The 26,790-nt window shown below is 37.0% G+C and overlaps 1 protein-coding gene across 2 annotated transcripts in view; it reads left to right on the forward strand.

Annotated features, from left to right (window-relative positions):
* The first annotated feature begins 915 nt into the window (after positions 1 to 915).
* LOC147025947 (calcitonin gene-related peptide 1-like) overlaps positions 916 to 26,790 on the forward strand; it is a 47,773-nt gene continuing 21,898 nt past the window's right edge. Inside the window, exons 1-3 of one of the 2 annotated variants that reach the window (XM_085880881.1) lie at positions 916 to 1,085; positions 1,631 to 1,791; positions 5,610 to 5,750. In XM_085880881.1, coding sequence (XP_085737007.1) covers positions 1,709 to 1,791; positions 5,610 to 5,750 — 224 coding nt within the window. In that variant the 5' untranslated portion in view covers positions 916 to 1,085; positions 1,631 to 1,708. The remainder of the gene's footprint in view (positions 1,086 to 1,630; positions 1,792 to 5,609; positions 5,751 to 26,790) is intronic. The other variant, XM_085880880.1, reaches the window with a different exon arrangement.

The raw sequence follows: 26,790 nt of genomic DNA on the forward strand, positions 1-26,790 counted from the left end.
TGGAGGGTGCATGTGCCGTGGGAGTGGAGGGGTGCATGTGCCATGGGAGTGGAGGGGTACATGTGCCGTGGGAGTGAAGGGTGCATGTGCCGTGGGAGTGGAGGGGTGCATGTGCCGTGGGAGTGGAGGGTGCTTGTGCCGTGGGAGTGGAGGGGTGTATGTGCAGTGGGAGTGGAGGGGTATATGTGCAGTGGGAGTGAAGGGGTGTTTGTCCTATTGGAGTGGAGGGGTGTATGTGCCGTGGGAGTGGAGGAGTGTATGTACAGTGGGAGTGGAGGGTGTATGTGCAGTAGGAGTGAAGGGGTGTATGTGCAGTGGGAGTGAAGGGGTGTATGTGCAGTAGGAGTGAAGGGGTGTATGTGCAGTAGGAGTGAAGGGGTGTATGTGCAGTAGGAGTGAAGGGGTGTATGTACAGTGGGAGTGAAGGGGTGTATGTGCAGTGGGAGTGAAGGTGTGTATGTGCAGTGGGAGTGAAGGGGTGTATGTGCAGTAGGAGTGAAGGGGTGTATGTGCAGTGGGAGTGAAGGGGTGTATGTGCAGTAGGAGTGAAGGGGTGTATGTGCAGTGGGAGTGAAGAGGTATATGTGCAGTGGGAGTGAAGGGGTGTATGTGCAGTGGGAGTGAAGGGGTGTATGTGCAGTGGGAGTGAAGGGGTGTATGTGCAGTGGGAGTGAAGGGGTGTATGTGCAGTGGGAGTGAAGGGGTGTATGTGCAGTAGGAGTGAAGGGGTGTATGTGCAGTGGGAGTGAAGAGGTATATGTGCAGTGGGAGTGAAGGGGTGTATGTGCAGTGGGAGTGAAGAGGTATATGTGCAGTGGGAGTGAAGGGGTGTATGTGCAGTGGGAGTGAAGAGGTATATGTGCAGTGGGAGTGAAGGGGTGTATGTGCAGTGGGAGTGAAGGGGGTTATGTGCTATCGGAATGAATGGGAGTGTGATTGAGTTGAACGGATCACATCATGGGGAGGGGTTTGTGGAGCTCCCCCCCATACAGGTATAAATCAATGCGCAGAGGAGCAACGTGTGAACCACCCAACCCTGTGCAGCAGCAGCAGCAGCGCAAGCTCACCATCAGCGGCATATCACGGTAAGGCACGGCCATGCGTTGGGCAAGTGGAAAACAAACTGGAGCAATTAATGCACAAAGTTATACAATTATCGAGGATACGAAAGTAAGTCAGTGCTTGAGCTTCGAATGGGGTTCAAAACGCTCTCGGAACGAAATATTCGCATTAGTACAAAGAGCTCAACATTTTGAAATTCTCAACAAAACATCTCTATTTGTAATGAGACAATAAAAAAAATTAATACATTACATCATCGGGGTTCTTGGACCATCATTTCTCGTTTCTGGAACATTTTCAGCATCACTAACTAAATATATGAAGACTCGGAGACAGACAGACAGACAGACAGACAGACAGACAGACAGACAGAGATAAATGGCACGAATCGATAGAAATGTTATCAACGGAAAAGAGATGGGCATACATGAGATTGAAAATATGTCTGATTTACCTTCGATTGTGAAATTGGACAAAAAAAAAAGAAAGAAAAAATAAAGAGGAAAATATTTTCAATTTGAGTTTGTTTTTTAGCAAATAATGTTGAATTAAATTACGTGACATACAGATTCCCTGACAAGGACGACCATTGTGTGAGAGGTGCTTCCCGTGGACACGTTCTGGGCATCGAAGAGTGTCTAACAGCATGTCTTCACGTATCCCTATCCTGATTATCATCTCTCTTGTTCTGGCTCTCCAGCCTTACACCCGTCAAGCTGCTCGTGTCAGGTGAGGCTCCACACTTTAATACCTGCGGAGATGCTTCCACCACTACATCCAGTCCCTTCCTTGGGTTTCTTAGAGCGACTCGTTTATAGATATGTGAAACACTTGCAAGTTAGTGAAAGAGATCTAAAGATAAAGTTGTAAAGGTAGTGATGTACAGTGGGGTGCAAAAGTATGAGTCCCGTAGGAAATTAATTAATTGAGACGTGATAATAAAATAAGTCATTCATACGAAACCAAAAGCACTTTCATGGGATTTCCAGGAACTTCTAAGGATGTAGCAACACTTATTATAATAGGAAAAGTCAAATTTTTCTTTGGATACTTATAAGAGAGATGTTTGTCTGTTTGTCTATCTGTCGGTGTGTCACCAATTTTTCTCAGAGATGGCTGAACGGATCTTCATCAAACTTTCAGAGGTCCATGAGTGAGTGCCGGGGAAGTGTTTTAGGCAAAAATAAAGTTTGGAAAATTTTGAAACAAAAACTTGGATTTTTTATTGGACTCTGTTATGTTTCCACCCCTGATTGTTTGTTTGTCTGTTTGTCTGTCTGTCTGTCTGTGAGCAGGAGATCTCTAAAAGTTGTGGATATATTAGGACAAAACTTGGTGGACACATTGGGTGTGTGTGACAAGGAAAAATTGATTCAACTTTGGTGAAGATCCGAATCCAGGATCCGGATACGAGAATTATTTAATTTTAAAGTGATTCTTCACCATTGAGAGATGGGGCCAAAAACGACGCATCGTATGATATTTCATCAATGTAATGGGCCCGATATGTTCTCGTGGATCAGGCATTACGTGGCAGAGGTGTGCGCTAGACCGAGTGCCCTTCTACTTTATCCTGTTAAGACAAAGTGAGTCAATAATAACTTTAATAAATTAGAGAATATGGATACATATCTTCAATATTGTGACAAATTCGTTTTTGAAGTTGTAATTCGAGAAAGCTTGGCAATTATTTAAGTGGACTCTTACTTTTTTCAACCTACTCTATGCTATGGCTCACAATGGAGGCTCATGTGTTCATTACAGCTTCATATGTTTCACCTCAATTTTGTAAAATATTTGCAATTTACCTCTGACGATGAAACCACAATTAAGATGCTCCCCCCACTTGTGTCTGTCTCAACAACAACAACCTTCTGTTTCTGTGCGTAGTCTAACACCATCCCCAGCATTAAATCCATCTAAAGGAGGCTCTTTTTTCAGAAATACATTATTGGCTGCACACCCAGCACCGTTCCCTCTTTATTATCTGTGGAGACTTTCATTGCTACCAAACCTGTTGGATGTGGGTCAGTCCTCAAAACTCCAGTCGATGGTATTGCAACAAAGGCCTTTTGTTATACAGCTACTCCAACTCTGTCTCTTTTCCAACTTGCAACTCTCGAAATGGCAGTCATTCTTTGTTACACTGAGACATGGCAAACCTTCTTTCAATTATTGAGTCCTGCTTCTCCTCCACTCCTTTGATCATGTGCTTGTGAAAGTGTTGGTCTCCGAGCTGATTTTTTTTTTTGTATACAGAGTCAAGGCTCGTGGAAGGGCGACCAGGGTTGCGTCAGGAAGGGCATCCGGCGTAAAACATGCGCCAAATCACTATGCGGATCATACGGATGATCCGCTGTGGCGACCCCTAACGGGAGCAGCTGAAAGAAGAAGAAGAAGAGTCAAGGCTCATGGAAGAGCGAGAACACAATGGATCGGGACACAACAGGACCAAATGAACAGTTGCAATAGAAAGAGAGGTGGGAAACACACCAATAGCAGGTTGAGGGACAAAATCCATGGAGGCTCGAATAAGGAAAAGAGGGAAGAATGAGGGGGTAGAGGAGGACTCATAGGGTGCACAAGATGGAAGCATGAACAAACTCTCAGGAAGGGAAACAGGGAATTTGGAACAAGGTGGGATGTGGGGAAGGGGGGTGGATTTAAGGGGGCAGAAAAGAAGAAAAGATCATGATTTTGGAAGTGGGGAAATGACCTGAGATGGTTTCTTGAAGATCTGGAGGGATGAATGACATTGAAGAGAATGTGGAAGTTGGTTCCACAGGTGGGAAAAAAGACAAACTAATGAGGGAAGGTGAGTAGTTATTCTGGATTTTGGGATTTCACAAGAAGGGGGACCATGTGTAGCCTGCAGAAAACTGGGGGAAGGGGGAGGGGCAAAACACGGAAATAGCAGAGGGAGCATCACCAGAAAGTAGGTGATAGAAGACAGAGTCCACTGACACGTCTGCGGTGGGAAAGTGATAGGTCCATCGACTCAACTTCATCGCAGGAGATTCCAATGATCCTGAGGGCCTGGATTTCCATGGCATCAAGGAGAACAAGGTGTAAGGCAATGGCAGCATCCAATACGGGAGAGCAGTACTCCATCAAGCTGTAGATATAAGCCTTGTAGGTGAATAAGAGTTCAGGTCTGCCAAGGAATGACTTTTCATGACTGAGGATTCCCAGTATGCAACTGGCATTGAAGTCCAACTGAGAAATGTGGTTTACCCAAGAAAGATCATATCAAATAACGAGACCGAAACAAGTGAGTGACTGAACTTCGTCAAGATGATTGTTAAGAAAGTAGACAGGAGGTTTTGCCAGATGGTCCTTTCGGAGAGACAGAGTGAGAGTGAGATTCGTCAGGATTGAAAGACATATTCCAAGTGTTTGACCAGCTTGTGCTTTTATCAAGGTCTGAAAAGAGGGAAGACGCTGTTGCTGCCCGTCTGAAGGATAAAGGATTTCATGGCAGAGGGTCGAGTCATCAGCAAATAGATGACGAAGATTTTACAGATTCAGATAGTTCATTGATGAAGGTTACAAATAGGACTGTGCCTACAACACTGCTTTGGGGCACTCCAGCCATGATGGAGAGGAAATGAAAGGATTCTATTGAGAGACACAAGTTCACTACAAGAGTAGAGGAAGTCAGCAAGCTGTGTGTAGCATTAGCATTGGATCATATTTTCGAGACCAAGACTGGATACCAGACTGTATCGAAAGCACGATGTATGTGTCAAAAGTCGGCAAAGAACTCATATCTGGCATTGAGAGCCTCCATCCATTGTTGGGAGAGTAGAAGCAGCATCCACAAAGTACAGTAACCTGGTCTGAATGAGATGAGGCCATTGGAGAAAAGGAAGGATTTTGTTTGCAGTGATGATGGATTTCATGACTTAGCTGCTGATTGGAAGTAACCTGATAGGTCTGTAGTCAAGGGGATAATATTTTGTACCTTGTTTATTGAGTTCCAAGCAGATGGAATATGACCAAGGGCAAATGATAGGGTGAAAAGAGCAGAAAGAGTATGTGCAAGAGCAGCGACTGGTCACTGGGGATGGTACCTGCATATAATGGCCGTTAATCCGATTATTAATTTGCAATTGGTCACTTGATTTGACATCAATACAAATTTTTATTATGGACCCAAGGCATCAAAAAGCTATTTATATATCGAACAAAGTTTCAAATGGAGCATCTTTCCACCGTTAGAGCATTTAAATTGCATCAGATGTGGCAATAAATGTGAATTGTTCCTCCCAGCTTGCCGGCTCGATGACATAAGACGCCATTTACATTTCCGCTGCCTCCGTCTCTACCCCTTTTAGAATCCCGCACGAGCATGGGCAACTTGCTAGTCGTGTTAAATAGACAATGTGAAGATGTTTGTTGCGTGTATTGGTCATTCTCTTGACGTTGATTTGTTTGAATATTTTCAAATGACAATGAGTTAAGAGTAAATAAGCTTATGTAAGAATGATAAAAAGAGTGATTCATTAACTTTTTTTTCCTCTACTTTTCTTTTTGCTCTGAGCCAGCTCAATGGGTGCCGTTGATCACCAGACAAGCTGGAATGGTGCAAAGGAGATACCCTCACGAAAGATGTTTGAGTCTTTCATGGAGAACTTTGCCCGGATGACAAGGAATCAAGATGCTTGGAGGGTTGGATCTCAAGTCAGGTGAGCAAATCCAGGTGTGATTGTCACCCTGGTACACAGCTTTTAATATTAAATAAATAGTAATGGTGCATTTCCTTAAGCACAACTGTACAGGTAACCTCCTACAATATTGTCAGCCGTAAGGGAAAATTACACAAAAATACAAGGAAACACAAGGAAGTTAAACACTCAAGGAGACCATCAGGTCCATCATGCTCATGCATTTCTGCCAATATCTATGCACTCCTCTATCTCCGGTGCTTCTAGGTACCTACGTAACTCAAGTTTAAACCTATCTGCCATTTCTGCTCCCAGAATCTTTCCAGGGAGACCATTCCATGCAGTAACTACTCTGAATGAAAGAACCCTACCTTGCTACTGTCATAACTCTCCTCTTCTTCACTCTCAGGCTGTAGCTCCTGGCCCCATCAGTTTTTTTTTTTTTTTTCTCTCTCTCTCTCTCTCTCTCTCTCTCTCTCTCTCTCTCTCTCTCTCTCTCTCTCTCTCTCTCTCTCTCTCTCTCTCTCTCTCTCTCTCTCTCTCTCTCTCTCTCTCTCTCTCTCTCTCTCTCTCTCTCTCTCTCTCTCTCTCTCTCTCTCTCTCTCTCTCTCTCTCTCTCTCTCTCTCTCTCTCTCTCTCTCTCTCTCTCTCTCTCTCTCTCTCTCTCTCTCTCTCTCTCTCTCTCTCTCTCTCTCTCTCTATCTCTATCTCTATCTCTATCTATATCTCTCTCTATCTCTCTATCTCTCTATCTCTCTATCTCTCTATCTCTCTATCTCTCTATCTCTCTATCTCTCTATCTCTCTATCTCTCTATCTCTATCTCTCTCTCAATCTGGGGAGAGGTGAACACTTGCAAATTGTTTTTGTAAGGTTCACTTGGCTGTGCCTGGATGGGTTTGAGGGTGGAGAAGTAGCAGCCAAAACCCAAATTCTCTCCAGGTTACTCCTTATGACATTTTCTTTGCCTATTCAAGTTCCTCCTGATGGCTCCAATGCTGTATTTGGTCTTTTATTTTATTATCTGCTCTACCACCTCCCTTGATACTCTTGAATGCATATTATCTGGCCCCAGCGCTCTATCATCTCTTAGCTTAACTAGTTACTTCTTCACTACTCTGGTGTTGGCTCTGTGGTTAGGGTGGTGGCTTGGGATCCTAGGGTCCTGAGTTTGAGTCCTGTTGGCTGCTGATTAACACCAGTGGGTTAACTCAGCCTGTCATTCTTCTGAGCTCAGTGAAATGAGCACCAGTGTACTGGTAGAGGGGCATAGAATCAGCGGCACAGTTGCACCCCTAACCAATGATGCAACGAGCAGCCAAAAAGGCTGCACACAATCAGAACTTCTTCACAACCTCTGCTCATATTTGGATCTCCTCCAAAAGCCCTTACCCACCTCAGAGATAAATAATCTCAGCTACAGATAATTCCCTTGACTGTTCTTGTGTAAATGTTGAAGCAAATATATATTTTTTTTTAAATAAGCCTGTCATCTCACTTTTATCACAAACCAATCTCCCTGTGCACTTCCTCATTAGGCCCACACTTCTCTTAATCTGTTCTTTACCACTTGTGTACGAGGATGCCTTGTCTCAACCAGTCTTAGGCTTGATTGCATATTCAAGCATTGAACACAGGGAATGTATATATATATATATATATATATATATATATATATATATATATATATATATATATATATATATATATATATATATATATATATATATACACATACACAAGTCTGAAGAAGACGATGGTTCATGAGCAGTATTTGACAATGTAGATTGTTTCAGAAGTCAAGGATGAGACAATGTGGTAATGTTTGACCAAGTTATAAAAATTATCAACATGATGTGGTACGAGTGACAGGTTATTAGCGGAAAAATGTTGAAAACACGGTTTTGTTCAACAACTTTAAAAATTTGACCTTTGCACAACCTTTAAAGGTCACAAAACAATGTTGTGGACATTAAAATAAGGAAACAGGATACGTGCTATAGCTTATTGGAGTTAGTTTGTCGAATAAGGTCGAAAACCCGGTTCGATGCCCACAACTTTGAAAATTTGACCTTTGTGACCTTTAAAGGTCAAAGGTCAAGGATTATGACCTTTGGTGCAAAACTTCCTCTGGAACATTCCAGGAACAATATAACGTCATATAGGCTATATGGCATTTCGCACTCCTTGGATTATCCATACTTTGATGAAATCAGCGTTAAAAACAAACTTGAAGGGGGCGCCACGGGCAAGGTGTTCGAGATAGAGCAAAATGGTTTTGAAGACTTTAGGTGGGAAATGAGCTCAAGAATATGCATAAAAAATATTGTCATCCGAGCTCTCAAAGTTTGGGCGGTCGTATGATTTTTATGTCAAAATTCGAAATTTTCTAATATCGTGACCTTGGGACGAAAATGAAAAATCGAGCTCCGTGGGGCTATGCAGGTGCCATTGGGTTAACTAAATACCAAAACCCTGCCAGATTCGACAAACCCCTCGGAGAAGAAAAATTTTTATGTCAAAATTCGCAATTTTCTAAGTTCGTGACCTTGGGCCGAAGATGAAAAAATCGAGCTCTGTGGGGCTATGCAGGTGCCATTGGGTTAACCAAATACCGAAACCCCTGTCAGATTTGACAAACCCCCGAGGAGAAGATGCAAATTGAAATCGGCTACCCCCTAAAAACACATGTTTTTTGGGCGTGGCTCCACCCATAATGGGCGCACCACACCCATTCTCAGGAAAATACAACCAGATCATGATATGAACCTCCCACCAAAATTTTGTCAGGATCGGATCAAAACCCACGGAGCTATGCTCGGGACAGACAGACAGACAGACAGACACACAACAATAACGAATATAGTGGTCACTTATTTTTTTCGTGAAAATATTTTTTCGTGAACCAATATGTAAGGAGACATAACAGCAATTTATTTCCAACCACGACAGACAGCCGGTTGGCAACGTCGATAGGTGACACGGTAATGTCACATGACGCCTGTAAGTCTGCAGCATCCTGATGCCGCATGTCTGTCCCATTTAACAACATGGTAATAAGAGTTTAGGACTAGTGGGCACAAAATCTACCTGGCAGCTACCTGGAAAACTGCCTCTGAAAGAAAAGTATTGCTACTCAAAGATATATTTTCTTAACACCTTTATCAATCATGGCTCACACAGCCAAGTTCAAATTTCCAGTTTTTTTCAGGACAAAAAAGTTGTTTTCTTGGACTTATAATGCACATTTAATGTACAAATGAAATTGGATTTTTCAACGTCACCTGCACATCAATAGTTTTTAAATTGATTGTCCAAGCTATTGAATTTTTTGATAGAACGAATCATTATTATTATTATCGATGAATGTTTGGATTACATTCAGAAAGACGGACAATAAATACAAATTAAATACTGTAAAACTGAAGTATAAATACCAACGTCATATAAAGTACCTCTCTCAGTATAAATAAGAATAAAGTACCTCTCTCACCAGCCATGGCATTTCAGCAAAGGAATTCTGTGAGTCCATGGGACTGACTCAATCTGTGAACTTTCCAACCCAGAATTTTCCCAATGGCAAATCCTCCCTTCTGGACTTGGTGATGACCAACTTCCCCACAAATGGCTCCTACTCTTCCTCTGTGCCAATCAGTTCATCTGATCTTCATCTAACAGCTTGCTCTGAAACAACATGCTTTCTGTTCCTGAAAAGCAAATATGACCAAAGGCAATCTCAGTGCATTCCAAAAAAGTCCACAAGTGTGTGTTCACCCTCAGAAGAGCCACAAAACATCTGTGCAACCTCAACAATGAACCTTCAAACTTGTTTGCCTCCTCTAAAACCTGGTGGTGTTTCCTCCACCACCAAAAGTAGACAAATGTTGTATGTTTTACCTGTCTGTGAGCAGGATATCTCAAAAGGTCATGGACAGATTCGGACGACATTTAGTAGACAGGTTAGGTGTGTGACACGGACGAAATTGTTAGATTTTTTTGAAGATCTGGATCCATATTTGAGAATTTTAAAAGTGATTCTTCATCATTGAAAGATGGGGCCAAAAAGGATATTTCGCATGATATTTCAAAAAGTTGTGGACAAATTATGACAAAACTTAGTGGATGAGTTGGTGGGTGACAATAATAAGTCTATTCAATTTTGGTTTCGGTCTGGATGCAGATCCAGCCTTCAGCCAAGCAAAGGTATGCATTTTATTGAGTACCATTCTAGTTGTTTATCTCTGGAGTATGCTCCCCTTCAACCTCATCCCTCTCTTCAAATAGCACCACAGCCAATTCCCCGAATGAGAAGGCAGAATGCCTCAATTCTGTGTTTGCTTCCAAATATTGTTTCCCCAATCCCTCAGTCTCGGTACCCACCCTTCACTATAGTACGCAATTGCTCCTGGACTCATCTTTTACAGCTGAGAAGGTGGAGAAGGTTCTTTCAACCCTCAGCCCTAACTCTGCATCTGGACTGGATGGCATCAGCACATGTGTCCTAATAACCCTGCTCTGATGCTCTTGCACATTCTCTCTCTGCCTGTTTTACCATATCATTTGCCTTAGGTAATCTTCAATCTGCTTGGAAATAAGCCAACATCAATAGATTACATTAAAAAAATGTGCAAAGACTGATCCACTTAACTACAGACCAATCAGCTTACTTGCATTCATCAGCAGAGTCATGGAATCCATCATCACAGTTGATATGAAATCCTTCCATTTCTCCAACAGCCTCATCTAAGATCACCAATGTAGATCCAGACCATATCACTCTACCTTCGACATGTGGCTTTTACTCACCCAACAATGCATGGAGGACCTCAATGACAGACATGAGATCAGGACCATCTCTCTGGACATACCTCATGCTTTTGATACAGTCTAGCATCCTGCCATGCTCTCCAAATTGTCTGCCTATGGCATCCATGGCCAACTCCACACATGGATTGCTGACTTTCTCCACTCTTGTAGCTAACATGAAGCTCTCAACAAAATCCATTCATCTCCTTTCCCTGTCAAGGCTGGAGTGCCACAAGGCAGTATTCTGGGGCCAGCCCTATTCCTGATCTTCATAAATGATCTCTCTGACTCTGCAAAATCCTCTTCATCTGTTTGCTGATGACTCCACCCTCGACCATGACATCCCCCATCCTTCAGATAGGCAGGCTGCAGCCTCTTCCCTCTTTTCAGACCTTGACAAAATCACAAGCTGGTCAAACACTTGGAATATGTCTTTCAATCCTGACAAATCTCACACTATCACTATCTTGCACCAAAAGGAGTCTGGCAACCCCCCCCCCCCCCAACAATACCCCTCCATCTACTTTCTCAACAATCCTCTTGAAGAGTTTCAGTCACTCAAACTCTTGGGTCTCACTCTCAGCAATGATCTCTCTTGGGCAAAGCACATTCCAAAATTGGCCTCCAATGCTAGATGCCAAATGGGCATCCTCTGTCATACAAAGTCATTTCTTGGCACACCTGAACTCCTATCCACCTACAAGGCCTTCATCCGCAGATTGATGGAGTACTACTTTCCCCTCTGCTCTGGCTCCCCTGACTCACATATTGCTCACCTTGACGCCGTGAAAACCAAGTTCTTAGGATTACTGGAATCTCCTGAGATGAAGCTGAGTCTATGGGCCTATCACTTTTCCATCACAGACAGGTCGGTGGTCTCTCCGTGTTCTACCGCCTCCTTTCTGCTCTTGCACCCTATGCTCTTTCTGTTCTTTTTCTCCCCCTAGTTCCTGAAGGGCGTGTACGGTCCTCCATCAATCCCTTTCTGGTGAAACTCCCAAAATCCAGGATCACTACCTGTCTCTACTCCGTTCCCTTTTTTTCCCCTGCTTGTGGAACCAGGAGAGTGTGGAAAAGCAAGGCATCATCATTTGAAATCTGTTGGAGTGTTGGGGGGGGAGGTAAAGAGACATCCAGTGGTTTCTTCCTCCATTACCCACTGGAAGGCTTCCTGACTAGTTATTTCTGCCTGTTGCCTAGCAATCACCCTTTTGAATTCAACTTCCCTTGCAGCTGCAGCAGGTTCTGCGATGATAAGGCTCAAATGTTGCTGTCTCTGGCGTTGTGGATTATTTCAACCCGGAAGAAAGAGGGTATGAGCTCTGGTTCCTGTGCGATCTGAGTGACCATGCTGCTAATTGCCTTCTTTATCTGCGAGTCAATGATGGTTTGGCTCTTTCAGAACCATGATTCCATGAAAGCCACGTCTTCCATGCATTAATGAGAACCATCGTAGGTGTACAGTTGTTTCAACCCCCTTCCCACCCCAGCCATTGGTGTACCAATCTGAGATGTCCTTTGGTGTACCAGGGCCCTTTTACCCCTATCCATAGGGCTGTAACATTTTTCACACTTTCTCTGATAATATTGGCAAGGATATACAGGCAGTGGGCTCTTCCCTCTCAGCAGACCTTGATGGAATCATGAGCTGGTCAAACACTTGGAACATGTCTTTCAATCCTGAGAAAATCTGCAACACTTACTGTGTCTCTCCGAAAGGACCATCTGACAAACCCTGCCATCCACTTTCTTGACAAGCCTCTTGAAGAAGTTCAGTCACTCAAACTTTTGGGCCTCACTATCAGTCATGATCTTTCTTGGTTCATACACATGTCTAAGTTAGCCTTCAAAGCCAGTCCATCATCACATTCTTTCTTCAGCATCATGGATGTTCTGGGGATGCATTGCCTGTTTTTTCTGCCATCGTGGAGTGATGCAGAGCGTGGATTCCAGCTCAAACAAAGGCCTCAAACCGACCAATGAAGTCGATCCTACCGATTGTAAGACACAGACAGTTGCTCCTCAGAAGGTGCTATAGGTCTAATGCACCACCTGGAGGTGCTCTAAACCTAAAATGAATGTGCATGAAAGCCAAATGGCCGACCCATATATCCTTTAGAAAACAATGCATCAGATTGCTTTGTGAGCCATCAGTTAGTTCAGCTTCTCAATGTTGGTGATTCAGTGTTCATCAAAATATTCTCTCAGGTATGCTTGGAAGACGAACTTCACAGGTAGCAAAGGATTTTTTTTCAGACAGCTTTGTGAGGTTAGAACCACATTCTCTAGAGGTAACTCATAATCTGGAGGTCTTTGACGTAGTAGTTATGAGATCCATCAAATTTTTCCCATGTCAGGTCAGGTATGGGAGCATGTGCCAGAGCAGCACGTCGCTGCACCACCCATAAATCATTAAAAAAAAGCAAGTCATTGTAACTTGTATTAGGCCTGCTTGATTAAAATAGTAATGATTTTACACCCAATCATAAAGTTCCAAAAAATTCCACCTTTTCAAAAAATAATTTCACAATACAAGCAACTTTATCAGTGTAGGATTGACAGGTGTGATTATGTCGGTGATCAATAAACGCTTGTAGCAAGGTGTGATGTACACATTTAGGACATGGGGGACCAAAAAATGAAAGTCATATGAAAGAGGTCAAGGTTATATGAAATTAACAAATTGATCAAATTGATCAGTGTTCATTCAGGTCATAAATATATATGCACATAAACTTAACCATAGAAATCCATGCTGTGATGAACCAAACTAACATCTTAGGATTAAAAGTGCAGATTTCCCAAAAACGTTACGTACTTCCTAATGACCTTTGATGTTCTATATACTGAACACAAACTGGCCTTTGGTATTGATTTTTATATCATAGGGCCATCTTGGTAAACTTATTCTATGGTTATAAAATCAAGCTTATAGCTACCAGTAATTTTGTAGCAGCTTGGTAAATGCAATTTGTTACATACTTCCTAACATTTTTGACCCAATCATGGAAGTGAACCTAAAAACTGGTATGTAGTAATGATCCATGTTGAAACTTGCTATTTTAAATCATCACTTTATGCAGAAGTAAATTGCTATTTAAGATGTTCTATCAGATGCATTTCAAATTTCTGGAATAAGATTTTGTAAGCTTCACTATGACTGGGGGAAATTTTAGAAAATCTGAGATTTTACACATTTGAAGGTGCCAAGATATGCAGAAGGTCATAAGAAATGTACTGTTTCGAGGAATTGTTCTATTCTTATGTATAATGATATATATCAAACAAAAAAATGCATTTTCAACCATTTTGGACAATATATACAATCACACATGTAACCCATTTCTCAAAAATAGCCTGTGTTTGGATAAAAAAAAACATGCTTTGTAAGCAACTATATCCATAGGACCCATAGCAAAGTATACATTTTCTGAAAGCACAGACACTTGGGCATTATATACCATTAAGATTGTTTATCTTATTAAAACTGGGTTCAATTTCTAAGCTTTCTCCTCATTTAGGACCACAGTGTACAAAATACCATGCTACAAGCCTAAAGCCTTAACTCATTTTGATGTTGACATCTCATAAAGCTGATGACAGAGTGCAGTTAACCAGTGCTTGTGGTTGGTGAAGTTGTAAAAGTACAAGTGAAACAAACTGACTCTCGGTAGCAACAGAAAGCTTGGAGAGCTCCAAGTTGCCAAGAATCAGATATTATCTGCCACATCTAATTTCAATTGATCATAACTGCTGTTGGCTTGAGATGTTATTTCGCAATGATGCAAGTATAGAGGTGGTTCGGGCAGTGACCTCACGGGGTTTTCTTACTTCCCGAAAATACATTGTAACCACAAAATCTGGAGTCGACTTTTCTTTAGAGCCCTGTCTAACTTTTTTTTATCGTGTCAGACTCATTGAAGAGGCCTGTGTGTTTGAGTATATATTATATAGATTATTACATTACATGTAGCACGAGAATGTTAGGAGACGAGAGACAAATCAACACATTATAGGGGATGTGAAACTAATAAACGTGTACAAAGATAGGAACAAACCAAATCAGCCCTCAAACTTAAAGCACAATGTTAATCAACCAGGTATTTATGTGTCTATTCAAAATGTAGTATCTACATATAATGAAGCAAGTGTTTGTATGTATGTATGTATGTATGTATGTCTGCTGTGTACCCATTGGTTGAACAGCTGGCCTGACACCAACCACAATTATATAATGAAAAACAAAAAAAACATGCATCCGCCATTTTGGTAAGCCGAAGACATCTTCGGAAGTGTCATATTCACAATCGCCATGTCCTCCCGATAAGTTTTCCGTTCAGTGTAAAACAATCAAACCGACTGTTAAAAGGATCATCAAACGTCAAAAGGTTGGAACGGTTAGGTGTCATGGTCCTTGTGAAGGCGACAGTACGTATAGGCCCCAGGCTTCAAGCCTCTGATGGGCCACTGAAATTGGAATCATCTGAGCTATATAGCCACAAAGTATTATATATATATATATATATATATATATATATATATATATATATATATATATATATATATATATATATATATATATATCTTCTTCTTCTTCTTTCGGCTGCTCCCGTTAGGGGTCGCCACAGCGGATCATCCGTATGATCCGCATAGTGATTTGGCACATGTTTTACGCCGGATGCCCTTCCTGACGCAACCCTGGTCGCCTCTTACGACACAGGGATATGGTACACCAATTTTAACCGGGGTATACACCGGCCCAGTACACTGGTACTCATTTCGCCGACCTCGGAAGGATGACAGGCTGAGTCAACCCCCTGGTGTATTAATTCAGTGGCCCAACGGGGCTTGAACTCAGGACCTGTTGGATCCCAAGCCGCTGCCCTAACCACTGCGCCAACACCAGGCTCATATATATATATATATATATATATATATATATATATATATATATATATATATATATATATATATATATACATATACATATATATATATATATATATATATATATATATATACATATACATATACATATATACATATACATATATATATATATATATATATATATATATATATATATGTGTGTGTGTAGGGTGAATATACTGCTTCTGGCTCACTTTTCCCCATGTAAATGAATGGGTGATTTTCAGCGATTCAAATTTTTTTTTCCCTAAAAATAAACCCCCTTTTTATCCCAAGGTATATTTATTTGTCTCCCCTTTTAACCTGGGGACACTTTTTTTTTTTTCAAATAATCCATGCAATAAGATAAAGATTTGTTAAAGGTGATTCTAAAGAAATATCTGAAACGTCTAAGCCTCGGGACACTCTTTATCAAATAACCGATGCATATTGTTTAGCTCACTCATTGAACCTATAAAGATTTGTTCATTCTCAAATTCCTTCAATAGTTTAATTTTCTTTGCACAATAATCCCCATCTAAAATATTGAAAAACAAAACATTTGAATCTTTATATTTTTTAAGATACCCCTTTTGTGCCATTACAAAATGATAAACTTCTCTTAATGCTCTTGTTTGACCACCTCTTGAGCCACATATCATTTTGAGATGATAGTAAATTGTTTTTTCATTGTTCAATTGATAACCATCAAAGTTTTCAGTCCATTCAAGGATATTCATTTTTTTCTTTACATCCTCTAACTTACTACTTTTTAAATTGATTCGCTTATTTGTTTTATTTGCCTTTGTTTTAGTTATTTTTTCAATAAGACTTATTTGATATTTTTCACATTCATTATGTTTTCCATTTATATACCAAGACTGAGATTTTCTCCACTCTTTAGTTTGATTAATACTTGGTTTGACCATTTATATATTGCAAAAAAACGCGGCGGTAGCCCTTAAAAAAAAACCCTAACCCATCTTCCCATCGTTAAAACACAATCTATTTTATACACTCTATCATACAATATCCATATGGAACACAATCTATTCCATTATCTAAAATAAATCTCTTATCATCAAAGGCTCCTAATGCCTTTCTATTTACTTCTTCACTATATATGTTATGTTTATAACTTCTTATTGTATTCATTTTCCTATATTCTTCTTTCTTATTCATCAAACAATTATAATAATTTCTAAAAGTTATTGATTTCTTTATTACATATTTCTTTATTCCCTTTAACCTCTTATCAATCTGATCACCATACTTATAAGCATATGCCTTTGCTCTCAATCCAATAAACTCACTCATTACTTTTCCACCCAACACATCCTTAAACTTACCAATAACCTTTTCATTCTTTTTGGAAAATAACTCACTCTTCTTGCTGAAATTACTTGTATCATATACTCCAATATTTTTCTTCATATCTTCATAAACATCATCAGTTTTTATATCTAGGATAAAACTATCAGTGTCCATATACAACAATGAAACATTTTCACCATACTCTTTCTTTAAGTCATTATACAAATAATCATACATCAATATCTTTGATAAATCAAGAACTGCTGTTCCAATATAAATTGGTTTATCCATTATAATACTTTCCTTTTTCATATGAATAGCAGAAAAGTTCTCTGAAAAAACCTCTTCTCTCTCAAAACTTGGTTTATTTATCAATCTCGAAGCTTCTTTCCAAGATGTTGCGAATCTAATGTTTTGCCTGTTTCTAACATTTTCCATAGTCTTTCCAAATACAGCATTATTCATTAATTTATAAAAGTCCCCTTCAAATTTTACTTTTGTATTTGCTCTCATATCTGTATTGAATTGAATATACTTTTTCACCCAAGGACTTTGTTTAAATTTTAAAACTCTATGAATTTTAGCTACTTTCAATCCTTCTCTCAAAAACTGTTTTAAGCTTCTCTGATGCAAAACATATCCCTCTTTATCATAGAATGTTGTTAATAACTTTTCTGTTGATTTGCCTTTAATATTAAAACTTTTATGATAATCACTGAACCATTCTTTCTTTGGGGTTTCTTTCTCACATGCAAAAGGAAGGTCTTTATGCTTATTATGAAGATCACTTGGGTACCTCAAATCAACTTCAAAATAATAACCTTCTTCTTCGTCATTCAATTCCTCTTGAGAAGAAATAACAATATTCATCAAAGCCTTTTCATAATCCTTTTCTTCCACCCACTCTAATTTACCATAAGGCAGAGATTGAGACATTGCCCATCCATACAAATTATTAGCATCAAAATACATCAAATAATTACTATCTTTTTCACTATCATAATTTGGAAGATATTTATTATTTGCTTTAGCATATCTTTTTGAACATACTTGTGATATTTCACCTCTCTTGGACTTCTCAATCATCAAAAGCATATCAACATCACTGATTAAAATCTATATCTTGTTTTGTCATTTTCAACATTGCACTCCAAGCTAAACCAGGAGCTGTGAAATAGTGGGCAGGATCTAATCCATAACAATTTTTATTATGACAGAGTGATCTAAAAGCTTCAAACACATCAGCTAACAATAAAACATCTGTTTTTAGATATAAATCATGATATTCTCCAAGGTTCTTTATCTTAAATATTTTCCATATTTCTTGTGCGTGTTTATATTACTTATCACTTATCTCTTCTTCATAAAGGTTATTATAGAAACTTTCTTTTGAAGGAAGTTGTGTTTCTTTAAATCTCGGAAATGAATCCATATAATCATAAGGATAAATTCCCTTACTTGTAAGAATTTTCTCTTTACTTTGAATTTCATTCCTTGTTTGAATTTCCTCTCTCATGAGAATTCCTTCTTTAATCAGAATTTCATCTTTAATCAGAATTTCCTCTTTAGTTAGAATTTCATTCATTGTTCGAATTTTCTTTATAATTAGAATTTCATCTTCAGTTAGAATTTCTTCATTAATTTCCTTATTAATTAGAATTTCCTCTTTACTTTGAATTCTCTCTTTAATCTGAATTTCCTCTTTAGTGAGAATTTCCTCTTTTGGAAAGAATGAATTAAGATTTGGAAAAGAGTCCGTGGAGCTTAGATTTGATGCGAGGTAGGCTAGTGGTGTTCCCATAAACTTGTAAGAATATAGAAACCTAATACGAGTTAAAGGTTTTGTGAATATCATTTTTTAAATGAAATATACTTTTGACTTGTGTTTGTTATGGCAGAAATATTCCCTGGTGTTTTTGAAAGTTCATTTATAAATAGATGTGTATCATAGTTGGCGCTGTTGTGAAGAAAGACTGGAATAAAAGAAGGTAATTTATAATTAAGATTACAACAGGAATGAGCGGGACCTCTATATTTACCAGTAAGATGACAATGATCCATAACTTTAGACTCCTTAATTTCCCCCTCACAAATATGACAGATATTGTTCTTTCTAAATTCTAATTTTTCTTCTTTGGTTAATTTCATCGGTTCATTTGTTTCTTTCATCAATTTAGTGAGTCTTATACAATCCTTTTCTAATCGTTTTACAAACTCTTGTGAAGCTTTTTTACAACTATAATGTTCAAGTTTGTTATACTTTTCTCCAACAGATGATTTGATATAATAACAGAAACCACAAGGAATATGTTTTTGATATTTATTTGTATATGATTCTTTTGGATTAGGAGAAGCAGTATTTATCTTTTTAAGGATACATTCAAAATCAGCGTATATCACAAATGGGTGCATGATGGATTTATTATAATCTTCAAAAGAAATCTTTTCACCAGGTTTAGGCATTGTAATTACAGCTGATTTATGATTACTACAATATTTTGAATGTTGTTCTAATCGTTCTTTTGTATGAAATGAATTAAGACATTGCTTACAAGGATATATTTTGTTTGCTGTTCTGAATACCTGAGAAGAGATTAATCTTGATAAATTATTGATGTATGTGTAATGTGAATTATTTCCAACACTAAAATATAAAAGATCAATGTGTGTTTCTTCATTTTTATAGTTGTTTGAAATTTTTAATATTTGAACTTTGTTTGTATCCGTTAATCCATATACATTAATAGAAAGATTATTCTTTTTCTCAAATTTAGGAATATCTGTTAGTGGCATTGGGAATTTAAAATCTTTAATGTTCAAGGTATTCTCATATTTCATATATTGTTTTACTCTTTCTGAATTACATTTTGGTGGATGAAAGTGAGCAAGAACAGACCAGAGAAAACATTTATTACTATTGTTCTTAATATTAACAACTGCCTTCTTTAGTTTTATTTCTTTTGGTAATTCAATATAAGAAGAAGCTTTAAGAGGGTTTGATTTTAGAATGTGTATATCTAAAAAGATGATTTTTTTTAACATTGAATCCACTTCCTACCACTGTATTATCAACATCCTCCTCTTGTTTTGATAGTTCTTCATAAACCCCACTATTTAAAAAATTTTGAAATGATGTTATAAAATGAAGATCTGTTCTCATATAAGGAGTTTGTTCTTCATCTTGTCTTTTCATATTCATTTTCACTCCCATATAAAACTTTAAAGTTTTCATTTCTTTTAATGTCTTTTTAATAACTTTTTCAACATCAGGTTTCACTATTTCAATTGATTCAGCTATTGATGATGGACCGGGTTCTCCAAATTGAAAAATCCTTATTTTCATATGCCCTTTAAATGCCCCATCAGTGTTTTCAATATAATAGTCTCCCTTTACTTTAAACTCATTTTTCTTGTGTTTTTGTGATTGAACATGTTTATTATAACTTCTCTTCAAAACATCCTTTGAAAAGATATCACAATGTTTTCTTTCCAACTCAAGAGGAGATATTTTATGAAATAGATTAAATGTGTGTTTGTTGGTTCGGAGGTGTTTTCTATAATGTTTATATTTGTGATTACAAACATCGCAGTATGTTGTATTCACCATATTTATATAATAAATCTTTGCTTAAACTAAAATTTTCTTGATGAAATGGAAATATATCAGGTGAAATGACATTTCGTTCAATAGTCGTTAACGATCATTTTAAAATTACCTTTAATGTAAAAAAATGTTGTCGTTGAATCTGGTAATGAAAAAAAGTATATCGATATCGCTGGTAATATTATTAAATATGAGTCAATATACAACTGAAAGTATAGATGAATTTCAGTTTAAGTAAAGTTTTACTTTATAAATATGCTAGACTTTCCTGATTCTCCATATGACAAATTTGAGAATTGTCCTGCGTGTGAAGGATGGGGATTAAACACAGAGTCAAAAGCCTATAAACAATGTATATTCTGTGATTATCTTCTAATTAATGATAATAAAAAATATAAAAAGGAAAATAATTCTTTTAGATTTACACCAAAAATGAATTACTTTACAAGATTGATTAGAGAAATGAATGTAAAGTATGAGGGTGATAACACACCTTTCCTTACAAGGGAAGAAACTGAATGTATTAGAGAAATGTTCAAAGGATTGTTGTTATATATTATTCATGGATGTGATTTTCAGCGAAATATCAACACAAGATATTGTATAAATAAAATAATGGATTATCTTGAAATTAAACCTGAACTTAGGATAAAATATAGAGTTTCTAAAAAAGCCAATAATAAATTAAATAACCTGTTTTCCAAATATATAAATGAATGATTTTTTACGCATTTGGGAAAATAAGATAAAATTTAACAACCATAAGAATCTCCCAAATTCATTAAGATGTCTCATAGTTGGTTCAAGTGGATGTGGAAAAACCTGCTTACTTATAAAGATGCTCCTCACTCCCAACTTTTTAGATTATGATAATTTAATAATTTTCACAAAGTCGAGTTTTCAACCAGAGTATCAACTACTCTCACAAGGTTTTAATGCTGGTCTTCAAAAAGAAGATATAATCGGTTTATTTAAACGTCAAAAAAACCTAAATGATTATAACATTGAAGATATAATTCAACTATTTTGTGATACACAGAGATGTAAAAAGAAATCAAATCCGATAACTTGTATTCTTAGTGATAATACGGATGATATACCGTCTCCCCAAGATTTGGATAAATCAAAAAAGAACCTCGTTATCTTTGATGATTGTGTTAATGAGAGAAACCAAATGGTAATGGACAGCTACTACACAAGAGGGAGACATTCTTCTTGTAATTGTATTTATCTTAGTCAATCGTACTTTCAACTTCCTCGTCGTTCCATCAGAAACAATGCTAATACTTTTATTTTATTCAAGTTAAATTCAATAGATATCAATAATTTTTGGAGAGATAATTGTTCTACATTATGTAGTAAAAAGAAATTTGAGGATTACATGAAGCACACGACTGAAAAATATAAATATATTGTTGTGAAACAAGATGAGATATTAAGGGATATATTTTTTGTTTTATAAACAATTACATATATAAATGACAACTATTATTGTAAATCTTGTGGGTAAATCTGCTTCTGGAAAAAACTTTCATAAATCAAGGTTCTTGTGTAGTACAAATGAGAATATTGTAAATTTACTTAAAAAAACACCCCGTGATACGCATTGTATCAACAACAACTAGAGCAATAAGACCTGGAGAAGTTAAAGGTGAAGATTATCACTATATTTCAGTGGAGGAACATTTGCGATTGAGGAATGAAGGTCAAATATTTGAGGAGGTTTCTCTTGGTACAACAAAATATTCACATTGTAAGAGTGAGTTAAGGAAACTAAAATCTGGTGGTCTTGGGATATTAGAAACTAATCCAGAAGGAACGAGACAAATTATTAAACATCTGAGCGGAGTGAAGATTTTATCATTCGGTTTTGATGTTGATGAAGAAACTCAACGCAAACGTATGAAAAGCAGAGATGCAAGTACTAGTGAAGAAGAAATTACAACTCGCATTAATGTTAATAAAGAATTTGATGAAATATTTAAAGAAAAGGACTTATTTGAACACATCTACTTGAATGATGAAGAAAAGGAAAATTTCCCTGTTGATCTTTACAATTCATTAAATGATATTTTACAATAAATAAATGGATGCAAAAGAAAGAGCAAGAAGATTTAAGGAACATCAAGAGTTGGTTTCAAAAGTTTTAAAACAACAGGAAGACATAAAGAAGAAACGCAGACAGAAACTAACGGGCGAAGAAGCATTTGAAAGAAAACAAGAGAAATTTTTTAAACCACTTTTAAAAACTTCCCGAGAAAAAATTATATATGCTTCCACAGTTCCCACAACAGAATATACTCCTAAAAAAAACTTCACATGTTAAAAGATTTCAGTCAAATGACGGAGGCAGAATTAGAGCATATAGGAGAATTAGAATATGATGATGAAGGATTATTTCAACAACTGAAAGAGATCAATCAACCCCCTGATTATGTTGTGAATGCTCTCCAAAACAATGAATATTCAACAGATTCAAAAACCATAGCAGGACTCATTCCAACAGAACAACCAGCAATATTTCATCTTGTTCAAGAAAAGGTATTGATATTTAATGATGAATTAAGGTTCTTGGGTTCTGCTCAACCCCCTGTTAAACTAACTCCGAGATTAATGTTTCTTCTCACAAAAGATGGAAGACAAGGTTCAACTGTGAGGGATGAATCAAAGTATATTGATAAACCATTGGATATGAAAAATAATGATGATAGAGTATATATTGATTTGCTGAACACTCTAAATTATAGGGTTAGTATTTCTAGTAAAAGTAGGAAAAATGAGAAGGAGAAACACATTATTCAGGCTTTAAGTATCCTTGGTTCAGGTATTAGTTTTCTTCCAAATGACCCATCGCAATTAGTTAATAGACTGTTATTGTTGTTAGGTAGTAAGAAGGCTGGAAATAACAATTGTTTTAATGAAGCATCAGCCATTTTAGACCAGTTGATGAACATGAAAATAATTAATAAATCTCAATATAAAGACATTTTATCTCATATTAAATAAGATGAGAAGCACAATCCTGAGTTTTAATTTCACAACAAGCGACCACACATCTTCATTCCCATACCCACTACAACTTGACCCAACAAAAGAATATGAGGCATCTTTATTGTCCATGGAAACTTATAATACCTTATTTAATATAAATGATAAAAATGACAAGTTTAGTTATAATCCCGGAAGTGGATACAAAACGATAACGGTCTCACCCGGAGCATATGAGATTTCTCAAATATCTTCCGAAATTGCTCGTCTTATGAAAGAACAGGGTGATGAACCAAAAAATATTGTTATAGACATTCAAAAACATACTTCAAAATCAACGATTAAAGTTAAAAATAACTACAAGGTTGATTTCACAATTGATAATTCATTTAGAGAGTTATTGGGTTTCTCCTCAAAAAAGATTGAAACTAATGGGACGTTTTACAGTGATAATGTCATTCAAATATCCTCAGGAATAAATTCGGTGTTAATTCACTGTGATTTGATTGATGGTGCTTATAATGATGGAAAAAAAAACAAATACAATATTTTCATTCAGCACATACTCAACCCCAATTGGCTATAAATTCAATATGGAACCCAAAAATTTGGTTTATCTCCCTGTGTCAGGAAAAACCATACACAGAGTAAATTTTAGGATAACCAACCAAGATAATCGTATGATTTCTTTTAATGGAGAAGTTATATCCATCAGAATTCACCTACGTGAAGTTTTCCAATAAATAAATACGATGGTTATTGTGAGGAAACACGAGTTGGGAAAATATAAAATAATTACAGGGGATGGGATGTTCCTTTCCCCATACTACAAGGGTGAAGGTATGTATCTTGGTAGAGGATACTATAAACCTAAGAGACAAAGGGGTGTTGGACATCAATTTAGAGGAGATGGGATAATTGATACTCTCATGGGTATTGGTTCAACTATTCTTAAACATAAAGATCTAATTGGTTCAACTGCTTCTGCTGTGGGAAATGTAGCAGGTGCTGTAAAGAGCATAAAAGATGCTCAGAAGGAATCTCATAAATTACAAGCAATAAAAGAAATTAAGAAAGGCAAAACTCAGTTGTCCCCCCAAGAACGACAGAAAATAATTCGAATACTTGGATCAGGGTTTCAAAAGTTTTAACATCTTTTTTTCCTAAATAAATACAAGTATGGAAGCAACTGATAGTATCTATGATTTGGATGATACTATTATTATCTCAAACTCCACTAAAAAAGAAGATTACTTCAAGGTAAATGCAATAACTGGAACAGACTGGAATACGAATGGTACAAAAAGTTTTGAAATAAATAATCAACAAACCTATTTGAATCTATCCGAAAGTTTCTTGTTGTGTAAATTTAAATTCACTAAGGCTGGGAATAACACAAACGCTACACTTGTAAATGATTTCTTCTGGAAAATGTTTGATAGTGTGCGTTTGTATATTGGAACACAAGAAGTTGAAGCGGTTGATTATGTCTCTGCTGTATCTGAAATGATGAAATTTACACTCTATACATTCAGTGATAGAATGGGAAAGGGGTCTGTCGAAGGTTTTATTCCTGATATGTCAATGGGAACAAACACAGACCCTGGATATACTCAAAGGAAAGGAATGTATAATGATGATACAAAAGCAGTAAATAGTTTTACTGTGGCAGTTCCTCTTAAAGATATATTTGGATTTTGTGATCATGATAAAGTTCTGTATGGTCTTAAAATTAGATTTCAACTACAAAGGAATGATAATGAAAATAGATTGCTTTTTGGTGTTGGTAGTGCTTTTGGTGAGCAGAATAAATTTGTAATTGAGGAAATGAGTTGGTATATCAGTGAATATACTCCTAATCTTAAAACAGAAGAGGTGTTGAATAGAAGACTTAACTCAAAGAAACCACTCAGTGTATCATACCTCAAAAGAAGATGTCAACACGTTAAACTCAACCAAACCACTTACACGTGGAATTTGGGTGTTCTGGAAGGAAAGCCACGATATCTGTGGATCATTTTTAAAAAGCCAGATGGTGATACTGCGACTGATAAGAATAATGCATTAAGTGATAATGCTAAGGTGAAACAACTTCGCGTTTCTCTAGATGGAACATTTTGTCCACAAGATAGATTGGAAATTAATTGGGAAAAAAATGATTTTGCTGAAGCATACAAGTCTTACCAAAAGGTGTGTGAAAGTAATGGAAATAAAGAACCTATTTTGGATATGACAGCATTTAAAAGTTTGTATACAATCTATGCATTTGACCTGAGCGCTCAAAAGGAAACTATAAAGTCTAATCGAGTGGATACTTCCCTATACATTGAAAGAGGAGAGAGTGAAGAAGTTGATACATATTGTTTGCTTTTGGAAGAAACAGAATTACAGATTAATACAGACAATGGTGTGATGATTAGTCTCACATAATTTTTTGTTAAATAAATGAGTGGCAAAGTACCAACTGGGGTATATGTGAATCAAATCAATCTTCATAAACTATCATCTTGTGTTCAAAATCAAAAGTCTTGTACGATTAACGTTAATACAATTCAGAGAAAAGGAGCAGTAAGAATTGATGTTTTGCTCACAAGAGAACAGGTTAAAATCTTGAATGACACTGGCTCACTTAAAATTAAAATGACAAAACCAATGTTGAAAAAATATTCAATAAGAGAGACGAGTGGAGGATTTCTCCCATTTCTAATTCCTTTATTTGCTGGTTTAAGTGCGGTTGGAGCATTGACGGGTGGTATTTCAACAGCGGTGAAAACTGCCAACGAAAGGAAGGCTCAACTCCAGGCTCAAAAAGAATTGGAAAGACATAACAAAGAGTTGGAGAAACAAATTAGTGGAAGTGGTGTAATTGTAGATTTTGCTGAAAAACTTGAAGGTCTGCCTGATAAAGTGACATTGTTTGTTGGAGATATGCTTTCTTCTATAGCACAAGCAGGTGTAAAATTAACGAAAAGAGGTAATGGATTATATCTTTCTAATAAATAAATGAACATTGATGAGTGGTTTAAAGAATTTGGAAAGAATACAACATCAAATTTACAACTTGTCAAATATTGTAAGAAATTAAAAATTCATCATGTGGTTATTTGTATGAGAGATGAATTAACAAATGTGCCGAAACATACAAAGAATATTATTATGAACTTAGAAGATAATAATGGGAACGGTTCTCATTGGGTTTGTATTTTTAATAGTCAAGACAAATATTATTTTGATAGTTTTGGTCTTCCACCACCTGTTGAAGTCATAAAATTCTTACAGAATGGTGTTTATCAAACATTTCAAGTCCAAGAATTAAATTCCAAGTGTTGTGGTCAATTATGTCTATATGTGTTATTTCAACTCAACAAAAATAAAAATTTTTATGATATTATTTTTAATCTAATATAAATGACTTATGTTGGTAAAGATGGTTCTATCTTTG

The sequence above is a fragment of the Eptatretus burgeri genome, chromosome 5, assembly GCF_056783735.1.
Source record: "Eptatretus burgeri isolate ZD-2024b chromosome 5, Ebu_testis_v1, whole genome shotgun sequence".
Lineage (NCBI taxonomy): Eukaryota > Metazoa > Chordata > Myxini > Myxiniformes > Myxinidae > Eptatretus > Eptatretus burgeri.